The sequence below is a fragment of the Porites lutea genome, chromosome 6 (genome assembly GCF_958299795.1).
Source record: "Porites lutea chromosome 6, jaPorLute2.1, whole genome shotgun sequence".
NCBI lineage: Eukaryota > Metazoa > Cnidaria > Anthozoa > Scleractinia > Poritidae > Porites > Porites lutea.
Genome location: NC_133206.1, coordinates 20,957,730 through 20,981,393, shown reverse-complemented (window position 1 = coordinate 20,981,393; position 23,664 = coordinate 20,957,730). Strand labels below are relative to the sequence as shown.

Genomic DNA, 23,664 nt, shown 5'->3' with positions numbered 1-23,664 from the left:
GCAAGATTTCCCGCCCCGACAACCCACTCAGGTAAATCGTTCCACTCTTTTACAATTCTCACAAAAAATGAATATTTGTAACAATTACAACTAGATACTTGAAACTTCATCTTCTAATAATATGACTACTTCTTGTTCGTTGTACGCCGGACTGGAAAAAGTCTTGAAATACAAGATTACTTAAAGAAAATATAGATTTTTAACACTTGGTCAGAGAAAAATACAGTCTTCGATTCTTCAATGGTGACCACTCTAAATGGAACAATGTTCCTCGTAGTCCATTTCGCCCCTCTTTTGGCTTAAAGCCAGTCTCGACGCTCTCCTCTGGACTTTTTCTGGGGAAACAATGTCCTTTACTGGGAAGGGGCACCACACTGGAGCCACATACTCCAGTATCACTAGAGATTTGTATAGCAAAGAGAATTCATTTACACTATTAGAACCAAGCAAGCGCTTAATGACCCCAAGGACTTTGTTGGCTTTATTGACCAGTTCGTGAATATGATCGCTCCATGATAGATTGTACCATATTGTAATACCGCCGATCTTTGATATTTTTCACACTCTTGAGAATTTCACCATTTGGATCAACGGTAAAGCTCTCTTTCGACTTATCTTGTTATATCTATCCCGAGCATGTATTGGGCATGTTACTCCACTGTTACGTCACGAAAGCAGTAGAAAGGAACGACACTCGACCTTCGACAGGTGTCGAGCAGCAAGAGTTGCCTAGGCACTATTTCAAGATCCCCCTCATCGGGTATTTTTCGGGTGTTGCACAACGGAAGGTGCGTAAAATTATTATTCTGCTTTTATCATATCGCGTAATCTCAGCGCGCGCACAAGCGTGTGTTGAGCATCTGTAATTAGGAAAAATGTGATAGCTCTTGTTTTGTTGACTTTCATAGGCAATGTAAACAAACGCTTCAAATGTCTCAAACTCTGCTCTAAAAATTTGATGATGATGATGATGATGATGATGATACCTTTATTAAAGTGTCAAAACTGTAATAGCGATGTATAACCACTAAGTGGGGACACTAAAATAAGTTAAAAAAGAATAAATCAATTGATTGATTAATTAAAAATGGAAAAAAAAAACAGAATATGAGAATTAAGAAATTAAGAAAAACTATGTACAGTATAAGCAAATAAGAAATTCGGAAGAACTATATACAATATGTGCAAATGTGTCCATTATCTTATAAAAAATAAGAAATAAAAAATTAAGAAATGCAAAGAGCGCAGTTAGAGCAGTTATTGCCATCTAGCAGCATGCTAAGATCCACTTCTTTGATGTTATACTTGAAGGAGGACAACGTGGAAGCTTTTTTCACGTAACTAGGAACAGAGCTCCATACCTTTGGGCCCATATACCTGAGCGAGTGCTTTCAAAAGGAGACTGTGTTGAATCTGGGTATAGTGAAGTCATGATTGCGCAGTTTTTGACGACATTTGGCAGAATTCGCACTTAAACAATGAATATAAGTTGCGAAAGGAGTTTGTGACACAATCAAATTTCACATGATAGGTTTCTTTACTTTATGTCAGAAACTGTTGCAGTTTGGTCAAGTTGTTCTTAGAATATAAGGATTACTTATTGTAAACTGTGTGAAAGTTCATAAGGAAATCGAATGACTGGTTTTCACGCACTCCTACTTATTTAAAAATTTTAGGCTTTATTTTAAACATCCGTGCTGCCATGGCAACGATCGCAATCTTACGTTTAACCTAACAGATGTAACGTTTTTAAAATATATTTTTTCCATGCCATATTTGAACTTTGCACCAGCACCAAGTTTAAGATAACATTCTAATGTGTAATCTGCGACTGATCCTGAGAGCACCCTAAAACTGGTAGAAAAGGACTGGGACTAGAATCATGCAAACAAGAAAAATAGGTCAGCGGCTTACCTCAACAATGCCATCAACAAGATGGCGGACCAGCAGTCAGTTATTCTTGAAGTAATCAACACAAAGCATAAAAAGGCTGCTGGAATCCTGCGCCTCCTTTCAAACAATTTGATTTGGATTCCCAATGGATCAGATAATCCCAAACTATCGTGTGCTTACTCGGAAATCAAAGGTAAACCTCATCACCAGTACAATATATTTTGACGTTGACACGTGTGCGTTAGGTAATCATCTCGAGGTTTAGCAGAAATTTTTTGAACCTTTGCTATATCTTAAGTCGATTTTCGACTCACCCACATCAAGCACGATTACTTATTAAATTTTTACCCTGTTATCACATGAAGTTATAATCTTTAAGGTAACTTGCGGTACTGTTCTGTGAAACTGCCGGCGTCCAATTGTGCAACTTTGCCATCTTCCATAATTTTCTCCACAGTCCAGCGAATAAGCCCTGAAGGCAGTTCCAAGATACAGATCCAAATCGTTCTTCATGATGGGAATTCATTCACCTTCCAGTTCACAAGCGAACCAGCAGCAGCGGCAAAAAAGGAAAGGGATGAAGCAAAAGATCTGCTGGCTCAGCTCATACCAGCACATAGGAAAAAAGCTAACAGAGAACTGGAAGAAAAGAACAGGTGTAAATTAAGTACCCTGGAGAGGTTTTATCTCGCATGCATTGATTGAGTGTGGTAGAGATGCTGCGGGTCGGTATGTCTTCAGCCTGTAGGCCGAAGCAACAAGCCGCAAAGCCACAAGAAATAACCTCTGGCAAAGAGCACCTTGATTTACTGTGCTGGGTGGATCTTGACATTGTTTTTAAAATGTCAATCACAGTGGTGCATTTAGAAGACCTTTTACAGTCAAAACAGGTTTAAGCATACCCCTCAAGATTCTATTAATGAATTGATTATTTGAAAAATGAATCTGTTAGTCATTCCCGTAACTAGTGTCAAATTCAAATCGGAATTACTGCATGCGTAATAAGCAGTGAATAATTTAGGGGAACTTGTCTGTATTTGGTCAGATTGAAGATCTTTGAATGAATTAAAATTAGAAGACAGTTACATCAAATTCAGGGAAACTGAGCTGGTAGAAATTTCGTACCTGAATCGTGTGTGAATTCACGGCTCATTACGCATGCAAGAATGTAGAGATGAATCTGAAATCTACAACTGCCAACCAACTCAACTGTCGAATAATAAATTCATTAACAGAATTTTGGGGGATACGCTTGACCTGGCTTGACTTTAAATAAACAAACTATTTCAAAAGTAATAAATTACCAAAATAAATTACCAATGGATCGCACTTCAGTCCCAAAGACTCACTTATCTCAAGAAAAATGAATTGGACTGTATCAGCACCTAAAGACAGGGTCCGAAATTAACTTTTTAATACTAGCGCCAACTGGCGATCAAGTATAAATTTTTGGTTGCCAGAGGGCAAATTGTGGTCGCCAAAAATTCCCCCCTCCCTTTTTCAAATAAAAGCTAAAACACGAATAAAAAATGCATGGTATGGACGTTTTTGTGCTTAAAAATTGGAATACTTCCGCTCCCGATACATTTTTTCCACAAATTACTTTTTGGAGATATACATGTAAAGCCATCTGATCTAGGACATAGGAACAGAAAGCTGTCTGCCTATGACTGTACCGGATCATATCAAAACTATTTTCTTCCGATAACTACCACAAAACAATCGACAAAACAACCACGAAACATAGCCGCCATGTTGCTTGTACCAGGCCACATTTTTTTTTGCCACATTACTCGTAATGGCGGCTTGGAAACGTTCAACTCCTATTGATCGTAGCTGTTGTGGAGGTATTATTACAGGAAGATTCATTTCCCTTTTAATTAAAAAATATCAGCAGGACAAAAAGGAAGACACCTGTTGGCAAATAGCTTTTCGAGGTTTCAATTCTTAATCAGTTTCTCCGAACATTTAAGTCCATAATAACAACCAGCTTTACAAGTCGCTAGCTGGCGACCAGCTATGAAATTCTGGTCGCCAGGACTAAATTTTTAGTCGCATTGGCAACCAGGAAGGCGCAATTTCGGACCCTGAAAGAAGAATCTTGACTGATTGCACGAGTGTCAGTAGAATTCTCCATAGTAAGAATAGCTTCAGATCCAAATTTAAAAGGAAAGAATAATAAATTATTATTGTTATGGTAGCAAACCAGAAAGTCATTTTGCTCTTGGCTTTGGGTACTTTGATTCTCATTGTTTTTTTCATCTCACTCTGATTAGAATGCTGAAAGACAATCCTGAGTTGTATCAGTTATATAAAGATTTGGTTGTTAGTGGTGTAATTACAGCTGAGGAGTTCTGGGCAAACAGAGGAAAGGTATTTACAATCATGTCAACCTTTGTACAAGTAGAAAGTGTGTCTTTTTTTTTCCTAGGGCCAGGTGCTGATAATTATGCATTCCAAGTATTTGAAATTTCGCAAACAGTATAAGTGATGGGAATAGGCTGAGATTTTATCATCGATCATTAGAAATCATCGGATTGACCCAACTGATCGATCATCGATTATAATTGGAAAATCTACTGACAAAAAACGCACCTGCCATGTTTGTTGTGGACAACATGAAAATGAGACAATGAGGAGAGGACCCTGGGAGCCAACTTGAGTTTCACTTTGACCATTGTTTATGTCTGTTTTGCTTTCATCTACTCTTGTAACCTTTCTGATCGCAGTAAATAGATCTAAAAATGTATTTTATGGCCAGCTACTAATTTAGAATAATTTCTAAGAGAACCATCAAGGTAAGTTTTTTGCGTATGAAATACGAACTATCAAAATAATGTGAACGAAATTCAAAATGCAACACCTAGCCTGGTGCGAGCATGTTTTGCCACGTTTTGGAAAACATCAAAAATGCATGAAACGTAGGAGAAAGAGGTATTCAGTGGAAGCTGCTTTTACAAGTCCATTGAAATGTGCATACAACACAATTTTTTTTATGTTTTTATTTGTTATCAATAATTTGTTTCATTTGGTCGTGATACTCGATTGTCATCATCCATAATCGATTGTCTTGTCGCTTAAAGATTTTCGATCAATGATCAATTATAATCGATGATTGGCGCACCACTAAACAGTAACATGGAAATCTGTTTTATCTTGCCATCGATCATGATTTAATATGCTTTTAAGGACATGGCTCGAGGAAGTCGTCCCCAAAACAATGCTAAAAGGCACTATCTGAATGGAGGAAGCTTACAACGTATAACTTGTACCATTTCTTCCTTTTTATAGAACCAGGATACCCAAGCTGTACAGAATGACCAAGCCATTGGATTATCATCAGCACTACTTGTACGTTAAGGTTATGTTTTCAGCATTGGTGGCTGTTTGTAGTTGTAAGCATGAAAGAGAGGCCAACCTCCTGGTACCCTAATCAGAATATTGAATCAATAATAATCTGGATTATCATTAATTTTTTTGTTTCCTAGGTCATTATATATAGTGCCTTCCACATTTCCGTAAAGATTATAAGACCAGTTGGCACATAATTATCTACCAACTTTACTGTAAAAAATTACTGTAAAAATATTGCCAAGGTTGAAAGTCATACATCTGTAATTCCACAAGGTCACAAATTTACACAGATGTTTGTATGGTAAGGGGCAAGTTGGTGCCCTCACCAAATTTTGCGACTTTTCAGAGCTTTACCTGTTTTAGTTTGTGACAAATTATTGTTTGACTTGGCTATGGTACGGATTTTATAGTGTTCTTTCTAGCTAGAGGGCTGTGAACATCGGCAGATTTTTGCTTACTGACCCATATGAAAGCTGAAGAAAGCAGTGGAAGGGTATATGTTTTAAATCAATCCTGTGTGTATTAGATCAATAATATAATTGTGAACTTAATTGTGTAAGCATTGTTATCCTTGCAGGCAGACATACAACCAGAAAGCTCTGGATGCAATGAAGTCAAGTACAATTTGAATGTCGACACCATTGAGGCAATTTTTAAAACTTATCCAGCCGGTGAGTACACAGACAAAAAAATAAGCTGTGTTGAATATGAATAAAGGGGTTCCTTTCAAATGAAGCTTGATAGGCTATTGAACCTGGAGTAGTCAATCAATAAAAATATCAGTATCGATTTATCAATCGATTAATCAATAAAATCGGTAAAGCTGATTTGATTGATATTGATTGTATAGATCAATCGGTAGAAATTGATGACACACTTGTTTTGTTTATCCATTTCTCTTGATTTTTACCAAATTCATCGATTTATATCGGAAGATATATCTGTTCATCTATTCATCCAAAAATGAAAACTGATTTCATGCAAACAGTAAATTTGTTGACAATTGAGTTGCAATTGAGAGTCAAAGGATCAAACAATTAACACTTTTTAAAAAAATCTTTAAAAAAAATCTCAAAAATCTTATTTTTTCTTCAAAACCAGGTTTAAAATCTTCTTTTTTGTTTGTAGGCGCCCAGTTTTTCACGATATAGACCTGCCACCCTTTCAAAATAACGTTGGTGTAGTAAGTTACATCCCGGAGTATAGCCCATAGATAAAAATCATAATCAATAAAAATCGTTAGCAATCAAGTGGTTTTTATCGATTGATAATGGCAACAGTGAAAATCTATCTAGGGAAATCTATGAATGAATTTCAGACATCCCTTCAACTCGAGGGGATGTCTGAAATTCAGGCTAGGAAATCTTTACTAAGGTTGTAGTTCTTGTGATACTAATGCCTGCAAGAACTGAATGTAATAATATTATTTATTATTATAAAACTGAACTGTTTTTGTTTTTATGTACAAAACCAAGAGTTTTAGAGAGAAACTTGTGTGTGTTATAGTTTGCACATTTCTCATTTTCATGTTTGTTGATCTGTCCTTACTCGTGGATGTGTTTTCTCAGCTGTGCTATCTAACTCATGCCAAAAAATGTAACAATGGCGGAGTTCCGTTATAAATCGTTAAAATCTTGAAAAATCAATAATCGATTTGACAAGGCAATGCAGTTTATTGATTTTTCACTGATTTCCGTAATCAATCGATAAATATCATTTTTATCAATTGACTACTCAGGGTATTGAAACACAAAACTGAGTTTTATCATCAAGTACCGTATTTATTTGAATAAGTGCCCAACCTCGAATTAGTGCCCACCTCGAATAAGCATCCATCCTAAAGGCAGAAAAAGTTATTAAGTGCCCAGCCTCAAATAACCGCCCACCCCATGTACCTTGTTATAGGGAGAAACAAGGCATCATGTGATATGTGTTGATAATTTTTAAACAAGCTCTTGAGATTTTGATAAATAATTTATAACTTGAATAATAAATTATTATTTAAGTTATAATAATAATAATTTTATTACAGTGTAACCTGAAATGGTTACCAAGGTTTAAAACTATTTTGTTGTTGTTTCTTTATTTTCAGTGAGACGGAAACATCAGGAGGTTGTGCCTCATGAGGTAACCGACATCTTAAATTTATAATAACAATCAGTGTAATCATCCTGGATTATGCATCATGTCAGTGCACTGTTAGTCTGCCTCGCGGCCTTTTTTGTCTCATTGTGGAATTTTCCTCCCCAACAATTGGCTGCTCACATATGAACCTTATTCCTTTCCAATTGTTTTATCAGCCCAGGGAAATGACCAATGATCCTTTATTAGCAAACTACATGTAAAAAAGGATGTCAGTTTTCACGCAAAGAATGAGCACCTTTGATTTTCAGTTGCATCAGAGGTGTCAGTTGCGACAGGCCAGGTTCTATTTGGCTTTCATATTTAAAAAATATTCACAGAATCAAAGAATGAAGTTTCCTATGGCAAAAACTGAAAAACGCACGTGGCACTGAAATGGTCAAATAGGTGACTTCAAACTTTACAATGCTATATGAGGGAAAAAAATTGGGAAGAAACAGCCAGTTGTATTCGGATTATCAGCATTGTTCATCAGTCCTGTCACTTGTAGATGCAGACCAGATATTATCTCATTAAGAAAACATTGATCAAGGGATTTGTTCCAGAAACATAAAAGGATATGATTAGAACAAGGTTGCCACAGCTAGAGGTTTCCACTCAAAGGGGTATTTGTGTTTTTTTGCCATTCCAATGATTTTTTAGAGACCATATGTTATTTTTTTTTCTTTGTCAGCAAGGCAGACTTGAGCAGCCATCAGATTGAACCCTTTAATAATGTAACCTTGACAATTGTTTTCCCTCTAAAAAATATTCCAGAAATTTTATTTTGTGGTGATTTGTTTTAAGTATTGCTGTGTCTGTTCTTAGATGCAAGAGAAAGAATTTTGGACAAAATTCTTTCAGTCACATTACTTTCACAGAGATAGAACAGTCAATCCAGGGTCTTCAACAGGTGATATGTTTACAAAATGTGCTAAAGAAGATGAACAAGGTAACACGTTATGTAATTTTTCCTTAAAATATTGTAATATTTCCTTAATATTGTCTTTAATAAACTCATTGCCAATTGATGAGGTTGGGAACTGGGGCCTAAATGGTTAGCGGGGGAGGCCAAAATGCGAAAAATAAGGCAAGGAGGTAACCAGGCAACCCGGGAAACGGGAATCACCCCTGCGAGCAGCCGCTAACTGGCACAGGGAAAATATACTCAGAGGACGAGATACTTACCAAGTGACATTACCTGCGCACCCACACATGACAGCAGGGAGGGAGGAGAGGGAGCAAGAATCCGCGAAGATTCGTTAACACAAAGCTAAAAGGTGATCCGCAACAATCAACAAGAATAGCTTGCAAAATAATGCCAAAGGATAGCAGCCCTGAAAACCCCAAATGGGCCGCCCCACACGTCACGCAGGCTCATATGGGAACACTGCTGGCAGAATTGGCTCGAGGTTAACTTAGTCTAAATAAAAATTTAGCCACATTAATATTACTACAAACAACTAGAGGAAAGAAGAAAATACATATTTACGCATATGTATTAAAGCAAATTAAGTACTGCTTTCCCCACATTAAAAGAAGCAAGAAAAAATATTTGAGATCAAGTTAAATTCATCACAGTTTCAAGTAAAATATTCAAATAAACTTTGCTGTATCAAAATGTTTGAACTTTGACAACTTCCTTTTATATCAGTTGTGAGTGGGTTGTTAATGATAATATTATCTGGTTATTTAGAACAACTGAAAAGGAAACTTGCCACATTTAGTGATCCTTTACTGGACTTGACAGGAGCCTCTCCAGTTCCTGATGAGGTTCGGAAATTTTTTTAATTGTAAATAATATCTTATTTGCAAGAAGAGTAATATCACAATGTATATTAATATTAATATTAATATTAATAAAAGAATGATATTATAATTGTCTTGACTCTCTCTAAGACTGCCACTTATGGCACTGCCGCTAAGGCCCTTGATGTATCAGGATATTTTTGAATCCGCAACTTTTCTCTCTGGATACAGCTTCCATCCACACGTATCTGGTGAATCCGGCATACGAATCTGCTCTCCAGAGTGGAAATGTTTGAATACGCCATCATCAGTCTGGAATCGTGTGGATGCTAAATCCAGATATTTTTTTATGCGGTGATGTAACAAGATGAAGCCCAGTTCTTTACCGTAAATACTGTATTCAAGATGGCAACCTCGTTCCCAGGTTCTCTCAAGGCAGAGCAAGATGCAAATTTTGTGGGCTTTACAATGCGTGCTCTGTTGCCAATATTCCCAGGGGAGTCCTGGGTTCTGGAGTGAATCTGGATACGTGTCGGATAGGTGTGGACAGGCAAATTCGATTTTGGCGAAGTTTTGAGAGTACTTGCCCCAACCAATTTGGCCTGGGTTCAAATCCTGGTGTCAATGCCATATGTGGGTTGCGTTTGTTGTTGGTTCTTTCCTTTGTTCCGAGGAGTTTTCTCTGGGTACTCTAGTATTCCCTCCTAAAAACCAACACTTCCAAATTTCTAGTATTCAATCTGATAGACACAGACATGTCTCAACGAGTTCTTAAGAACTCCTAAGTGGTCCGCGGGTAAACAAATTACAATATTATGTGTGGATGTGGAAATTATTGGGTCTGGAAAGAAAAAGTTGCGGATTCAAAAATATCCGCATATGTATGGACAGGGTATAAGGACATTCACCAAAGGTCAGAACTGGCTAGCTGGATGGATCATTATTTTTGAAAATGAAATGATTCCAGTTTGGCAGTTTCTGCTGAAAACCCATCACTGCCCTGCATGCTATTCTTTTTTAGGAGTAAACTTATCTGGCTGGGAAATTCGGTTTAAAGCTGGACTAATCTGGCCAGACAATTCTGACTTATCATAAGTGCCCATAACTGTCCATCTATTAAAGAAAGACGTGACTCTGGCTTATAGAAGGGTCAAAGGAAATGACTGAATTATTGCACTAGCAGCAGGGGCTAAATCAAGGTGCACATTTTCACATTTTAGGGAGGTGTCCATATAGAGAGGAGAAGTTGTTACATCATGTCGCCATGGTATCAAAATTTCTGGAAGACAACAAACCGAAAACGTCATTTGCACTATTTCAGCTTCATCCATCTTATTCTATTTTATTATCAGTATTTCTTAAATTTCGGCGAAATTTTCCAGGGTTAAGTCCAAACGGACTGTATCTGAGTTAAGAAAAAGAAAAAGAAAATTATTTTTGTGTTGTGTTCACGTACTCCATAACTAGTGAAAGCGGCCGCATGAAATTAGGAGGTCTCATGTTGCTGTCGTGCCAGCTATGAAAATTAATGTACAAAAAAGCATGATACATGTGCAAAGTTGTTGTTTTGCTAATGTAAACCTCTTGCTTGTGTGCCGTTCTCGTTGCTGTTGCCGTCATTGTTGCTTAAGCTCCCTACTGTTGTGATCCAGAAATTTTGCTACCATGGTAACATGACGTCTTACGTCTCCTCTCTAGTGTAGAAGTGTCAGGTAAGAGAGAGAGAGTTGACTGTATTCTACTCAGGAAAGCTGAAATATGAACCATACTACTCAGTCAGTCTCTTTTCGTTCAATGTAGAATTTCATCCACATGGTAACCACAGCCACTGAAATTCTTTGTAAGTCTCACAGGGACAGAGATGGATCTTGTCCCTTTGAAAGCATAAGGAATGGGGCAGATATATAATATTGTTAATGTTTTGGAAATGTGAATGTAATTTGTGTACTGAAGAAACACCTGAGAACTCTTGTGCATTTCAATTGGAAAGTGCTTCATGGGTAATCAGTTTACAATGAAATTACAATAGTTTGGTAAAAGGTTGAAACTCCACAACCGAGAAAAAAAAACCTCTGATTGGCTGAGAACCCATAAGGTAAAGTGTTATTGATAGCTTCAAATCTCTTTATCTTCTTGTACAACAATGCAGGGTTATGGGCTCACGTCAGAGGTTATTGACCCTAAGAACAATGTTGCAACACAGTCTCTGTTTAGAAGACTAAATCATCACAGCTTAATGGTGCTCCAAAACACATCTGTTGGGTAAGACATTCCATGAGAACCATATGATCCAGAAGTTTTTACTTTTCAATAAATCCACATTTGAATCATCAGCTGACTGAATCACTTGAGACCCTCACTTGATAATGGTCAACTCTCTTTATTATATCAATTGATAAAACTAATACCATAAACTACTGCTCATAAGCTTCCCCCCAGCTCAGGCCCATCCAGGAGTGGATGTAGGGGGAGGGTGCAAGGGGCGCCCCCCCCCCCCCCCCCACGAGATTACCATCAACTGGTACCCTTGCTGTTGAAGTAAAACATGAGACAAGATTGAAGAATTTATGTTAAACGCCGTAAAGATGGTAGTTTGGCACTGAAGTCTGCTCTAGTGTTTGATATGTATTCTCAGCAGTTCACGTTACGTTATTGCCTAGTCGAAAACCTTCTTCTTCGTATTCGCTTTTAAAATTTGCTTACGTCACTAGTCAGTTACGCCATTGATTAGTGGTGCACCCCCTCCTAAGAAAAATCCTGGATCCGCCCATCTACTCATGAAAAAAAATACATCAAATAGTGAGCCTTCCACGTTGTTTCAACTTTTAACGGGGACCAGTTAGCGAAAATTTGTCAACACGACTGGAGACAACGTCCTTGAATCAGTAAAGTTCCCAAGTTCGAAAGCAATTTTTTGAAAACTAACGGAAATATAGCTCCGGGAAGTCGCAGAATTTTATAGTTGTTTGTATAGTGGGGGCGAGTTTGTGCCCACCCCCCTCCACCCCACCATTCAAACGCCTGTACAATGTTCGCTCTCTTTGGACGTACCATCTTTAAACTTAGCAAGTTACTGTATTTTTAGGCCCTCTTTTTAGCAGTGTCGATGGATATTCTCTTACTTCTCTTTATCGAAAGTTTTAAGAAAATGTGAAAGGATGTCTCGTAAGTCCCCTTGGATATAAGCCCCACTCCAGGTTTGCTTTTCTTGAATTCGCTTATTGTGTAGCCTGAGAAAACAGACATTTGGTGACGCTACCACTGGTTTCCCCGCCAAATGACGTTTGAGAAACGAAATTCTATACTGATGACGCCTCACTACTCAGATCTGGGTGGTGCTTCTGATTGGTTGAATCAAATTTCCCACGCGGCACGACCAATCAGAAGCACTACCCAGATCTGGGTAGTGACGCGTCATCAGTATGGAATTTCTGCGCTCGTTTCTCAGACGTCATTTGGCGGGGAAACCAGTGGTAGCGTTGACAAATGTCGGCTGTTTTCTTAAGCTTGGTTAAAAAAAGTAAAGCAAAATGTATTTTGATCAGCCAACCTATTGTATAGTGAGCATAAGTAAAATTCACCAGCCTCAATCTATTTTATGATCTTAACAGTTTCTATTAAGGTACATATCTTGACTTTCTTGTATTTGAAAATTTCTCTGACTGATTGCTATGAAAAAGTCATGTTTAAACTTTCAGATCTATAAAGCTGAGAGTTTGTAGAATTTGTAATTCCATGAGAAGCATGTGACTTGTTCACTTCACAGTCAGTGATTTTATTTTATTGTGCTATTTTCCTCCTTAGGTCTAGCACAGCTACAGTGAAAGAAACAAATGGAAGAAATGGTGACGCCAAAGACACAGCACCTCCCCCTAAAAAGGTTTTGAAATTCAATTTTATCTACTTGATCCTTCACCTTACAAAAGTGAATGAAATCAAAATTCAACAAAGTTAAGGCTGGTTTTCACTAGTGACGGAGTCGGAGTCGTAATCAGAAGCGTAGAGCTTATGATCTAGTGAAAACAGCGTTCCGATTCCGCTTACGACTCCGTCACTTACGCTCCGCTTATGATCTAGTGAAAACCAGATTGTCGGAGTCGGAAGCAGAAGCGGAAGAACTAAACCTATCACAAAGCGTGGGAACGTGCATTGTGATTGGTTTATCGTTCCGCTTCTGCTTCCGACTCTGACAATCTGGTTTTGACTAGATCATAAGCGGAACGTAAGCGACGGAGTCGTAAAAGGAGTCTGAAGAAATGGAAACGTTCTAATTCTTCTGACCCCGATTCCGTCGCGCTTATGACTCCGCTTACGACTCCCATTTTTGATTTTTCACTAGGTCATAAGCGCTCTTATGACTCATCGCTAGTGAAAACTAGCCTTTACTAAACTTCATTTTATAAAATCCTGAAGACAAAACTAATAGCTAATACTAGTTAGTTATTAGCATTTGATGGTTACTAGTATCATGTGAAAGTCCTGAAGAGGTTTCTTTTCAAAAGACTTTTTCAAGACTTTAATATAAAGAGTCCTCTTATTTTAACCTTTTTAAAGCTTAGTATAGTATGTAGAGTCAGCTAACTTTTCTACTGCACGTCTTTCATTACAACAGAGTTGTCATTAGAGAGCTTTAAATTTGTACTTCGAATACGAGATTTAACTAAAAAAGACATTCAACCCGGAAATCTTCATTGTACTATTTTTCACCTTAAAAATTAGTGGGGTTATTTTTATTGGGGAAGGTTTAGCCCTTTGCCGGTTGCAAAATGAATAAACTTCTAAAATTCGATAACTTGTTTCCGCTGCTACGACATTTTCGCTAAAACTCGTCGTAGAACGTGGACGGCTATTACTTTTTCCCAGGGCGGATAAAGGTTGGGCGGTGAAACGGGCGCTCCGCTCTTCATTTAATGTGTGATGCGGAGTAGGACTGGCACGAGCGCTCTTTCCGCGCTTCCGGTGCGCTTGAAGGCCGGCGAAATTTTCCTTTTTGCAAACCGGAAATCCTATTTTCTTTCTGTAATTTCAGGCTACAATGTTAAATATATAAATTCGTTTCATGACAATATCAATCAACAGTTTCATATGTTTGTGTCTGTACGTCTAAAAGTCAAACTTGTTGGTCGTATAATGCCAAAATTTGAGTTTAATTTGAAAGTGTTGAATACCTCCTCCTTCCACTAAATATAACCTAATCGTCTTTCGCCGTTTCGTTTGCAAAAGCTTAACACTTCTTAACCTCAATTTTTACATATGTTAAAGGGGGATAAATTTTTTATAACATAACAAAAAATTAGATTGATATATATTGATATAGTGGCGTTGTACTTCTTCAAACTTTGCTTCTCGGGTGCAACTCGCCATGGCGATTCGCGCAATGCGTTGTAAATGCGGCAACCGCATGTAAACAAAATTTATTGAGGTTAGTTGTAAGGTTTTTTCTCCGTTTTTCTCTCTAAAACAGAACAAGGTTAACAATAAAAACTGAGGGGAAACTACTTTTGAAGTTTCGAAGAAAAAAAAAAGACGTTTGAGATGTTTTTTTCAAAATTAAAAAGAAGGATGATGGTGATTGAAATTAGCATAATTTCACCTTGCACGAGCTGCACGCATTTATAAAATACACGTCATCTAGTTATGATACACGATCTGCTGTCTTTTAGTTTTGCCATGGATGACATGGATGAGATTTTCCTTCCTGTTTTAGACAGCACTTAGTTGTTTTTGTTTTGGAATAACATCGACATTGGCGAGTAGCAGAACGAAAACATCATTCAGAATAAAGTCATGGAAGTAATAAAAGAAACCCTTTGAAAGAGATGTTTGTCTACTCCAACTAAACCTCTCGCAAAAAATAGTAACATTTGCCTCTCGGAGACAGTGTACCAGCACAAAGGAACGAGGAAGAAGTGCAAGAAAACAAATCAAGCCGCCATAATTCAGTGACAGCGGCAGTGTCTAACGTACAAACCACATCGCAAGCCCTGAACGAAGTCGAAAACAAGCGACATTTCTAAGCAGAGTCCAGTCCACTGCATCACACCTTTTTGCTCGGACGCGCTCGTTTCACCGCCCATCCTTTATCCGCCCTGCTTTTTCCCGCCAAAATGACGCTGGTTCACGCGCGAGCACTACTTTGTATTGGGAAAATCTCGTACTCGTAGTCGTCCTTGTCTTAGAATCTAAAGCTCTCTATTAAGTGGCGATGGCCGGGGATTTCCCCCGGCTGTTATGAGCATGACCCCCCTAGGCCCTCGTACCTATCTAAATCCCCGCCTAGTGCACATACTTTGCATCTTGAAATTTTAGTGGCAGTCGTGGTCACAAAGGACAAATTATACTGGTAATTTGTACAATATGGCTTATTCAGTTCCTTTCTTTTCATTCAGTGCTTTGATTTACTCACCTACTACACAGGTTATTTAAGTACATTTTTTTAGCCTCAAATTTTGGGGGTTACTTAACGGAAGCTTGGGTATGGTGTTTCCGCTCAACCCTCAAACACTGACCCTGTTTAAGAGGAAAGAACCTAAAACTGTACCCGGTTCGGCCGCATCTTCTTTTAGCCAGAATAAGCTAGTTCTCCCCGGACTTCAAATAAGTACAGATGCTGCAACTTTTCGTGTAACAAGTTGCAGCTCTTGAAGATTTTTACGTTAGTGTGAAGACTACTAGAAGTCCCTCATTCTTTCTCAGAGATAGTTGAGTAAGAGAAATGGGCGACCGCGCATGAAAATCTCGGCGCGCGAGGCGAGGCAAGACGTGGTTGAAAGAGAGTCACCTTCCTCGCGACTGGCGATGTTCACGCGTGCTTGTGTACTTCGCTGGCTCTACTATCCTTGACGAAATGAGGGACTATTCGTAGCTGTGGTAGTCTAGTGTGTGTGCGAGTTACTTGCATTTGCTGGAAATTCTTTGGGAGAGGTAATTGATTTCCCTTCTCTTTTGCCTGCAAGGTAAAAATTACCCAGGAAAAGCTTATCGAGAAACTCATAAGGGGATGAAACGTGTAACTCGCGTTCAATGCTCGTGAATATTCATTTTTTCTAAGTACCATATTTGGAAACCTTCGCTGTGGCCTAAAAAAAAACAAGTTTGAAAGCAACTTTGCACGTGCATCGCGCTTTTTTGGACATTTCTTTGTCGTCACTGCACGACTACGACATGAAAGTGGCCTTTTGTGGAGGGCGAAAACACAATACAGCAACTTTCCTTTTCTTTTCCACAACTTCGATACAGTCATTAGATGAAGTGAAAGAGATAGAAAGAGCGAGATAAAGTTTGAAGCAGCGCGAATAAAATTTTTAAGTGACGTCTGTTGTAGCTTCAGCCATCGTTGTTGTTTGAGCTACCTCAGGTTCCCTCCCGAGAACGTGGAGTAAAATTTCGTCACGGCGTTTACGAAGTTTGATTGGTCGGTTATCTTTTCGTCTCGTTCCAAATATGGTACTTGCAAAGATGACATTTCAAGAGCATCGGACAAAGCAAAAAGTTACACGTTTTAACCCCTTATTAGTTTCTAGCTTATCCCTATGGTTTATCATGTAACTAAATTTTTATTCATATTTTCCGACAGACCCGTTTGCGGGAAATGGTTCAGTATGATGATCTGGCTGTAGAGCAAGCTAGAGAGCTTCCCAGCTTAAAAATCGCCGATTCATCGAAATTTTCTCAGGGCCTTATTCCTGTTGTCCCCAAGGTAGGATAATAAGAAGGCATAATGATTTTTTAAGCAGTTTTGAGTAACTACACAACAACTTAAGCAGTTGTGATGGAGCCTGAAAAAAAAGACTTGGGCAGGAGTTCATAACCTGGAGCGAGTAACTTCCATGTACTCTAGTCACGGCGTTTTCACCGACCAGTTTATTTTTAGAACAGTTTTGGCGCGAATTTGGAATATCTTTCAAGTCCTACAATCCAGTCAGCAAAATCTACAGACCTAAAAGTGATATATTTGACTGACGTTTAGTTTTCCTTTTTGATATTTTATACTTCGAATGCTCTCATAGACGGAGCGGAGATTCCATTTTTTGTGGGAAAAAAAATAAACCAGTCCGTGAAAACGTTATGACATAAGCGTAATATGGGAGTTACTTATCGGCTCCGAGGTTGGGCTTGAACGGCACTCGAACACTCATACGCTCCTGCGGTACTGGTGCGTTGCTCTCACCATCTGATCTATCAAGCAAACTGAGAGCTGGTTATTATTTGGATTCGTTATATAACCGTGCAGGATTACTGTGATTAAGTAGTGTTTTGGAGCCCTCCATACAACGAGAAACTTTCGTTGGTATTTTGAGGTCTCTGAAGTTTACCTGTGTTAAGTTCTTAGGCAGCTTAGCAACGACGACGGCGACGGCGACGAGAACGTCAAAAAAGCAGTAGGTTTAGATAAGCACGTGCATCATGCTTTTTTGTATATTTCTTTGCCGACGTGAAATTGCCTAATTTCATATTTTATGGAGGACGTAAACAGGCGACGACCAATTTTTTTTTTCTTTCTAAACTTGAGCGCGGTCCCCAAGAAATCAATTCCAGGGAAATTCGCCTACATTTGATATTTTCATCGAATTAGAATATTAAAACGCGACAAAGTTTGAAAAAACACCACGTTTTCGCTGTCATCGTCGTCGTCGATGCTAAAGCTCCCTATTTGTGTAAGTAGTATAGTAGTTATTACAATGGTAAATCATTTTCACAAAGTTTATCCTCGACGGCAAGAATAAGTCAGGCTGCTAGTAGTCCCTCATTTTAGAGCGACCGAAATACGCGAGCGCTCGTGAAAATCGCCACCCGCGCGGAAGGTGTAACACGGAGGGAAGAGAGAAAATGGAAAAGGTCAAACTCCTGCAGGCCCCGGTTGTTCAGTATTATCCACGAGATATATCACTATCCAGCGGATAAATATTAGGGAAACCGATTACGTTATCCTTTGGATAGAGATTTATCTAGTGGATAGCATTATCCACCGTTCGACCAACTGGGGCCAGCTGGGCTTAGTCTTTAGTTCCTCATTTGAACTCTTCCCTCCGTGTATCACCTTCCTCGAAGGTGGCGATTTTCACGCACGCTCGCGTAATGCGCTCATTTTACTATTCCTGAGGAAATTAAGGGACAACTCGTAGTTTAACTATGAGTGTGTGTAACGAGATTTAGAAACAAGTACCATTTAGCACTTAGTCCACGTTGCTACTACGACGGCATTTTTCCTCAAGCTGGTCTAGAAACAGCCCAGAGCATTTCTTTTTTTGCCTTACTAAGACTATCTCGGTATTACGTTCCAATGGCGCTATTTGTTTCTCTTTATTTGGATTGGGCACCCCTTGATGTGAAAATGATGTTTGCCCTCTTTTAACTTTCCGTTGCGTCTAAACAGCTCAGAAACGAAAGGCAGTCGGGAAGTGTAAGTGGTCATCTTTTGCTGTACTCTGCGTTCTAACACCATAAAACGTTTATTGAATTTTTTTTAGGAAAGAGGTTCACATCAGGCTAAAAGAAGCCATGCGGATAATTCTGTAGCTCTCCAGTGTAATCAAAAAGAAGTGGAGCAGTGGCAGCCTAACCTGCCTGGGGTAAGTAGAGATTTGCCCTTTGCCAGGTCGCGAATGAAGGACGACATCACCAATGTTTATTACTACTTAAAAATCCATCCGCCAGGAGCATTTGTGTATTTGTTAATCTACTGATAGTGTCCTTGCCCCAGCTGTTCAAACGTTGGTTAACACTATCCACCGGATGTATCACTATCCAATGGATAAGAAAGCCATTTGTGTGATGTCATCACTTTATTTCTACTAATACCAGACTGTGGTAGTTGGTAGTAAAATAACGAAGTGACAATGGATTCAATCCATTTCGTTTACTTGTCACTTTAATATTTTATTATCCCACCGAGGTTTAAATACCCAAAACCCTAATTTGCACAAGAAAGCAAAACCCTGAAGAATTCTGGTCGTAGTAGTCAAAAGACGTCACTGACGTCATCGTGCAAATCGCCTATAGCGTTATCCACTGGATAGAGATGTAATCAGTGGATAGCTAGCTTTATCCACCTTTCCAACTGACAACTGGGCCATGGTAGCTGATAGAAAGTCGCGGTCTTTGACTACAGACATTTAGGAAAGACGTGTTTTAAAACTTTAAGAAGTTGGGCCGATACGTTTTTGACTGTTGTTAGCTATTTTGTGGACGCGTAGTAGACTGGGTTAGTATTCTGTCGCATTGCAGCATGGGACTGTTCTTTTGGGAGGGCGGAGAATTTTGAATCACTTCCCCTGTGCAACCTTGTAATAGCCAGAAAAAGACGTGATAGTGCCCCCAAACCAGTCTCAGTTGCCACTTTAGAAACGAGGAGAGAACTGGAGCCGAAACGCGTCCTGCAACTGTTTCTGGGATCGTTATTGGTGACACAACGGTCAGCTATTAGCAATTTTTCTTCCTACCTCTAGTAACAATCCCACAAGTCTTTGCGATAGTTAACTCGACCCAGTTCCTTTCTGGTTTTTAAAGTGGCGATAGCGCGATTGGACACAATACCGACCAGGGCGGATAAAGGTTTATCCGCCCTGATACCGACCAAGTATCACACGCAACCCCGAAACAACCAATTTGGTAAAAGTTGGTTAAAGACCATTGTGCCATGTCTTCTTATTGTTCAGGAGCGATGTGATATATAAACAAGTGTATTCAGAATTCTAACGTAGTTTACACAAACCACAAAAATAAATCTAGTGATACTGCCCGTTTGAAGAGTCTGTTTCACTTCTTCTAAACTGAATACCCTTTTTCAAGCGAAACTGAGGGGCCGTTTTTGGGATTCTTCAGGGATTTATACGGTTAGTCACGACTTAAAAAAAGATTCGAATTCTAGCGGCTCTTAAATTTTGTTGCCAAGAGCATGAAAAGCTACTAACCCGGCAAGAATATCTTCTTTCCCCGACAATCAGACGGGGCATTTTTTGTGCTCGGAGTACTGTAACCATGTCCTTCCTATATCTCTGCGTGTCTCTTTTTTCCCCTACAGTCTCTATTTCCGCCTGGTCGTTGGTTACAAATGTGGCACCTATCTTACTTTCAGAGTGAAATGAATTTTTAATTAAGAGAACTTGATCTGAATTTTAGTTCCCTTACATCGTTAGTTGGCCGAAATTTAGCAACTCTGTTGCCTTAAAGGTCCTTCCGAGTGACATGGCCTGCCACGTGCTCACAGAAATGTCTCCCGGAGGATCCTTGATGAACACAACTTCGGAAACGAGTATGCAACGTAAGTGTCTTTTTGGGGACTTTTCCGTATTTGTTGGCCCCATTGTAAAATTCTAGGTTATCATAAACCCGAAACGTTTGCGTGTTTTGAAAACAGTTGACACTTTTTGATATTTCTTTACCGAGTATCACCTTGTCAGCTATATCAGTAGTTGTGTTGCCTCTTTTAAGTAAATTTCTTCCCTTTAGGTTGCAATGCTGTCTTGAAAGCCGCAGGGTATTGCTTATCATGTATTTGCTTTCTTTCTTTATAGATTTGGTGCCTTCCAAACTACAGAAGGAGCTGAAGTTGCAGTACAATTCGCTGTCTGAGCTCCTGCGGCATTTTTGGTCATGTTTTCCAGTAAAAACGCAATTCTTAGAAGAAAAGGTACGCTTAAACTTGTTACAACACACTGTGCCGATTTCTGCAGGATTTTGTAGCGCGGACCGGTTGCGGCGATAGTTTCCTTCACGGTCTTTGTGGGAACAATGTAAGTTTGCGACGATGGATCTCATAGATTCAGACAGCTTTTATTTTATATAATCAGTCGCAAAGACAAATTATCAACGCCTGCGAGGCGTGCGAGCAAGGTCTCCATTTGAGGTGGGGGGAGGGGGTGGGGGGCGGGGAGTATCGTCAAATGTCACGCGATGTAGAGATAAGAGAGATAAAGCCTGTTACCTCGGATGAATTGAATTATGTGCGACGGCTTTTTTTCAGCGAGAATAATACTTTTGGACATAATTGTCAATGGCAACGTAACAAAAATCACATGAAGGAAGGGACCACGATAGCTTCCCGAAATGTTAACGAAATGTTATCGCAGGTTCTGAGTCCCGCGATAAACAGCCAATCAAAAGAGCAGTTACGGAGTTTCCCCGCAAAAGAAGCACCGCAGACAATGAATATTACAGGCAAAAAACTAATCTCAGACAACGTACGCTTGATGAAATGGTTTCCTCAGAACAAACTCCACCATTTCAACCGAAAGTTTTGTTAAAATGCACAGGCTGCGTTTCATTCGCGTGTGCGTGTCAAGCGCTCGAAAGGGTGGGGAAAGGGGATCGTTTTACGTTTCTGGGAAACTGCCCACCTACCCCTCCCCTAAACCAACATTAACACTTAGTTCTTACTTAGAGCAAAATGTTGGCTTAGGACAAGGGTAGGTGGGCAGTTCCACAGAAACGTAAAAAGACCCGGGAAAGGCACGTGGCCGAATATCCCCTCTCGCCCGCCTTCCCGATCAGGCCCCGGTTGTTCAAAAGTTGGATACCGCTATCCACCGGATAAATCACTATCCAACGGATAAGTGTTAGGGAAACCAATTGCGCTGTCCAGTGGATAGTGATTTATCCGGTGGATAGCGTTATCCACGTTTTGAACAACTGGGGCCAGCAGGATAGTTTTCATTTCCTTTTATACAGAAACAAGAAGGGTTTTTAGTCGATTATTCCACTCCCACAAAGGTGTCTTTGTAACAGACTAGAAAACGTTTTTGTTAAACATAGTCAGGTATCTTTCACCGTTTCACTTCTAGCCCGAGATATGGCGAGATGCATTTTATTTAACTTTTAATCTGTGAGCGAATTCCTACGATCCGTGTTACCATTCAAATGAAACCTCTTTGGTAAAACTTACGTGATGCTATTTATTTCTTAGGACGTAACAAAAAACTTCTGTCGGGAGTAAAAGGTTTTAGTAACCTGGTATATTTATTGCTGTTATCATTTCAACAGGTTGTTAGGATGGGTCAGAGTCTTGAAAAGTTCAGAGATGTTAAACTACAACAGTTTCGCAGTGATCTTTCCATAGAAGATTCTCACGTTAGTAAATGATGTTTTCATTTATACACTTTATATTAGAGGCCCCCAGTCGGGTTCTTCAATCCCATAAACCCCGAACCAAGTTACGCGTAATCCCGTACTCCCGATGGTTATTTTCGGTATCCCGCATCTCGCGTGTATACTTTTCCCGTTTCTTGCGGTCGTTTTGATTTTGAATCCCGAATTCCGGCCTTCAAATAAGGCAAATCACGCATCCCGAAAAACCTGCTGGGGATCCTCATAGTCCCTTTGTTTCTTTGCAGTTAGCGGACCACTTAGTCGAGATGCTTGACTCTGCCCTTGCAAAATATAGAACGTGGCTTGAAAAGAAGTCTGCCACAAGGATCGCTAGCTGACGACAAACGTGGCTTGGGGAAAGAAAGAACGTAATCTGATGGCGATGTAAAACTCATGACGAGAAGAATGATGTTCGCCTGCAGCAACAAGAAGGAAAGAAATTCATTATGGAAGCCGAGGCATTCCTTGATTGCAGTTTCACAAGGCGAAATTTAATGGCAATTGGCAGAAAAGAAGACCTTTTCTGGACCCACGTTACAAAGAAATTGATTTCTGTATAGTATTCATATACGTATACATTTCGGAAAATGAAAACGACGTCAACGTTGCTGGAGAGGATATAGTGGTCGTCTTCCCCGGCGGGAGAGGGGAGGGTACTCCCAAAAATTTTGGATAGGTGTGTGCCGCCCGGGGGCTTAAACCCTGATCCTATTTAAGGATGAGACAAACGAAAACGGAGTCCATTTTCAGGCCCAAACCTGAAAAATGAGATCCATTTTAAGGATGAAACAGAAACTAAGAATTTATCGGAGACACAAAAATCTTCCTTAATCGCTTTCCTTATACTCTAAGGTAAAGTTCAGCTAACAGATAATTTCTTTCTCGTGTATCTGGACATTTACGCAGTGGAATGTTAGCTAATATAAAAACGATATCCTATCTAAGGATAACACTAGGATTATGACGCGTTAACAATGGCAACCTTATTAGGCGGCACATACCTATCTACCCCATATATGGAAGTATCCCCGGGGTCTTCTCTTTGGCAATAATTAGAAAAAATAATAATTCTTGAACTCAAAGTTCAGAACATAAAACATATAGTTTGCTATAACTTTTGTGAAAACTTTTACAGACTTGTAAAACACTTGCATCTTTTTGTAAAATATATTATCGTTGTGTTCAGAAAACTTATAATAGTAAATTATACGTAAATGCATTAAAATTATTTGTTTTGTTTTCCATGGTGGTGTATAGAGAGGATATTACATGACCGCGCGGAGATACGAAATTTCCTCTTCGAGTGTTGAAAAAGTATTTCACGAGTGAGTACAGCAAATGAAACAAAGGGACCAGTATTATTTTATGACCCTGATTCGTCTTTCGAGCACAGAATTAAGTTAGTTTTGAATTAGCAACATGAAAATAGATTTTTTGAAAAGACGTTGTTACCAAACGCAT

The 23,664-nt window shown here is 39.2% G+C and overlaps 1 protein-coding gene across 1 annotated transcript; it reads left to right on the top strand.

Moving 5' to 3' along the window:
* Positions 1–1,927: 1,927 nt before the first annotated feature.
* On the top strand, positions 1,928–23,445 carry LOC140941436 (general transcription factor IIH subunit 1-like). The gene is made up of 16 exons (XM_073390433.1): positions 1,928–2,086; positions 2,351–2,549; positions 4,170–4,266; positions 5,185–5,244; positions 5,825–5,918; positions 7,340–7,374; positions 8,197–8,320; positions 9,065–9,141; positions 11,267–11,379; positions 12,922–12,997; positions 16,694–16,816; positions 18,588–18,689; positions 20,290–20,380; positions 20,634–20,749; positions 22,099–22,185; positions 22,449–23,445. Exons 1-16 carry the CDS (start codon positions 1,936–1,938, stop codon positions 22,539–22,541), a joined length of 1,638 nt encoding a protein of 545 aa, XP_073246534.1. The 5' UTR covers positions 1,928–1,935; the 3' UTR covers positions 22,542–23,445.
* The last annotated feature ends 219 nt before the right edge of the window (positions 23,446–23,664 follow it).

What these genes read in the sequence shown, in the direction of transcription:
- LOC140941436 (XM_073390433.1), top strand. Translation starts at nt 1,936, where the DNA reads ATGGCGGACCAGCAGTCAGTTATTCTTGAAGTAATCAACACAAAGCAT. An exon ending in AGGAGGTTGTGCCTCATGAG is followed by an intron (nt 7,375 to 8,196) that starts GTAACCGACATC and finishes GTCTGTTCTTAG; the next exon opens with ATGCAAGAGAAAGAATTTTG. An exon ending in TTCGGAAACGAGTATGCAAC is followed by an intron (nt 20,381 to 20,633) that starts GTAAGTGTCTTT and finishes CTTTCTTTATAG; the next exon opens with ATTTGGTGCCTTCCAAACTA.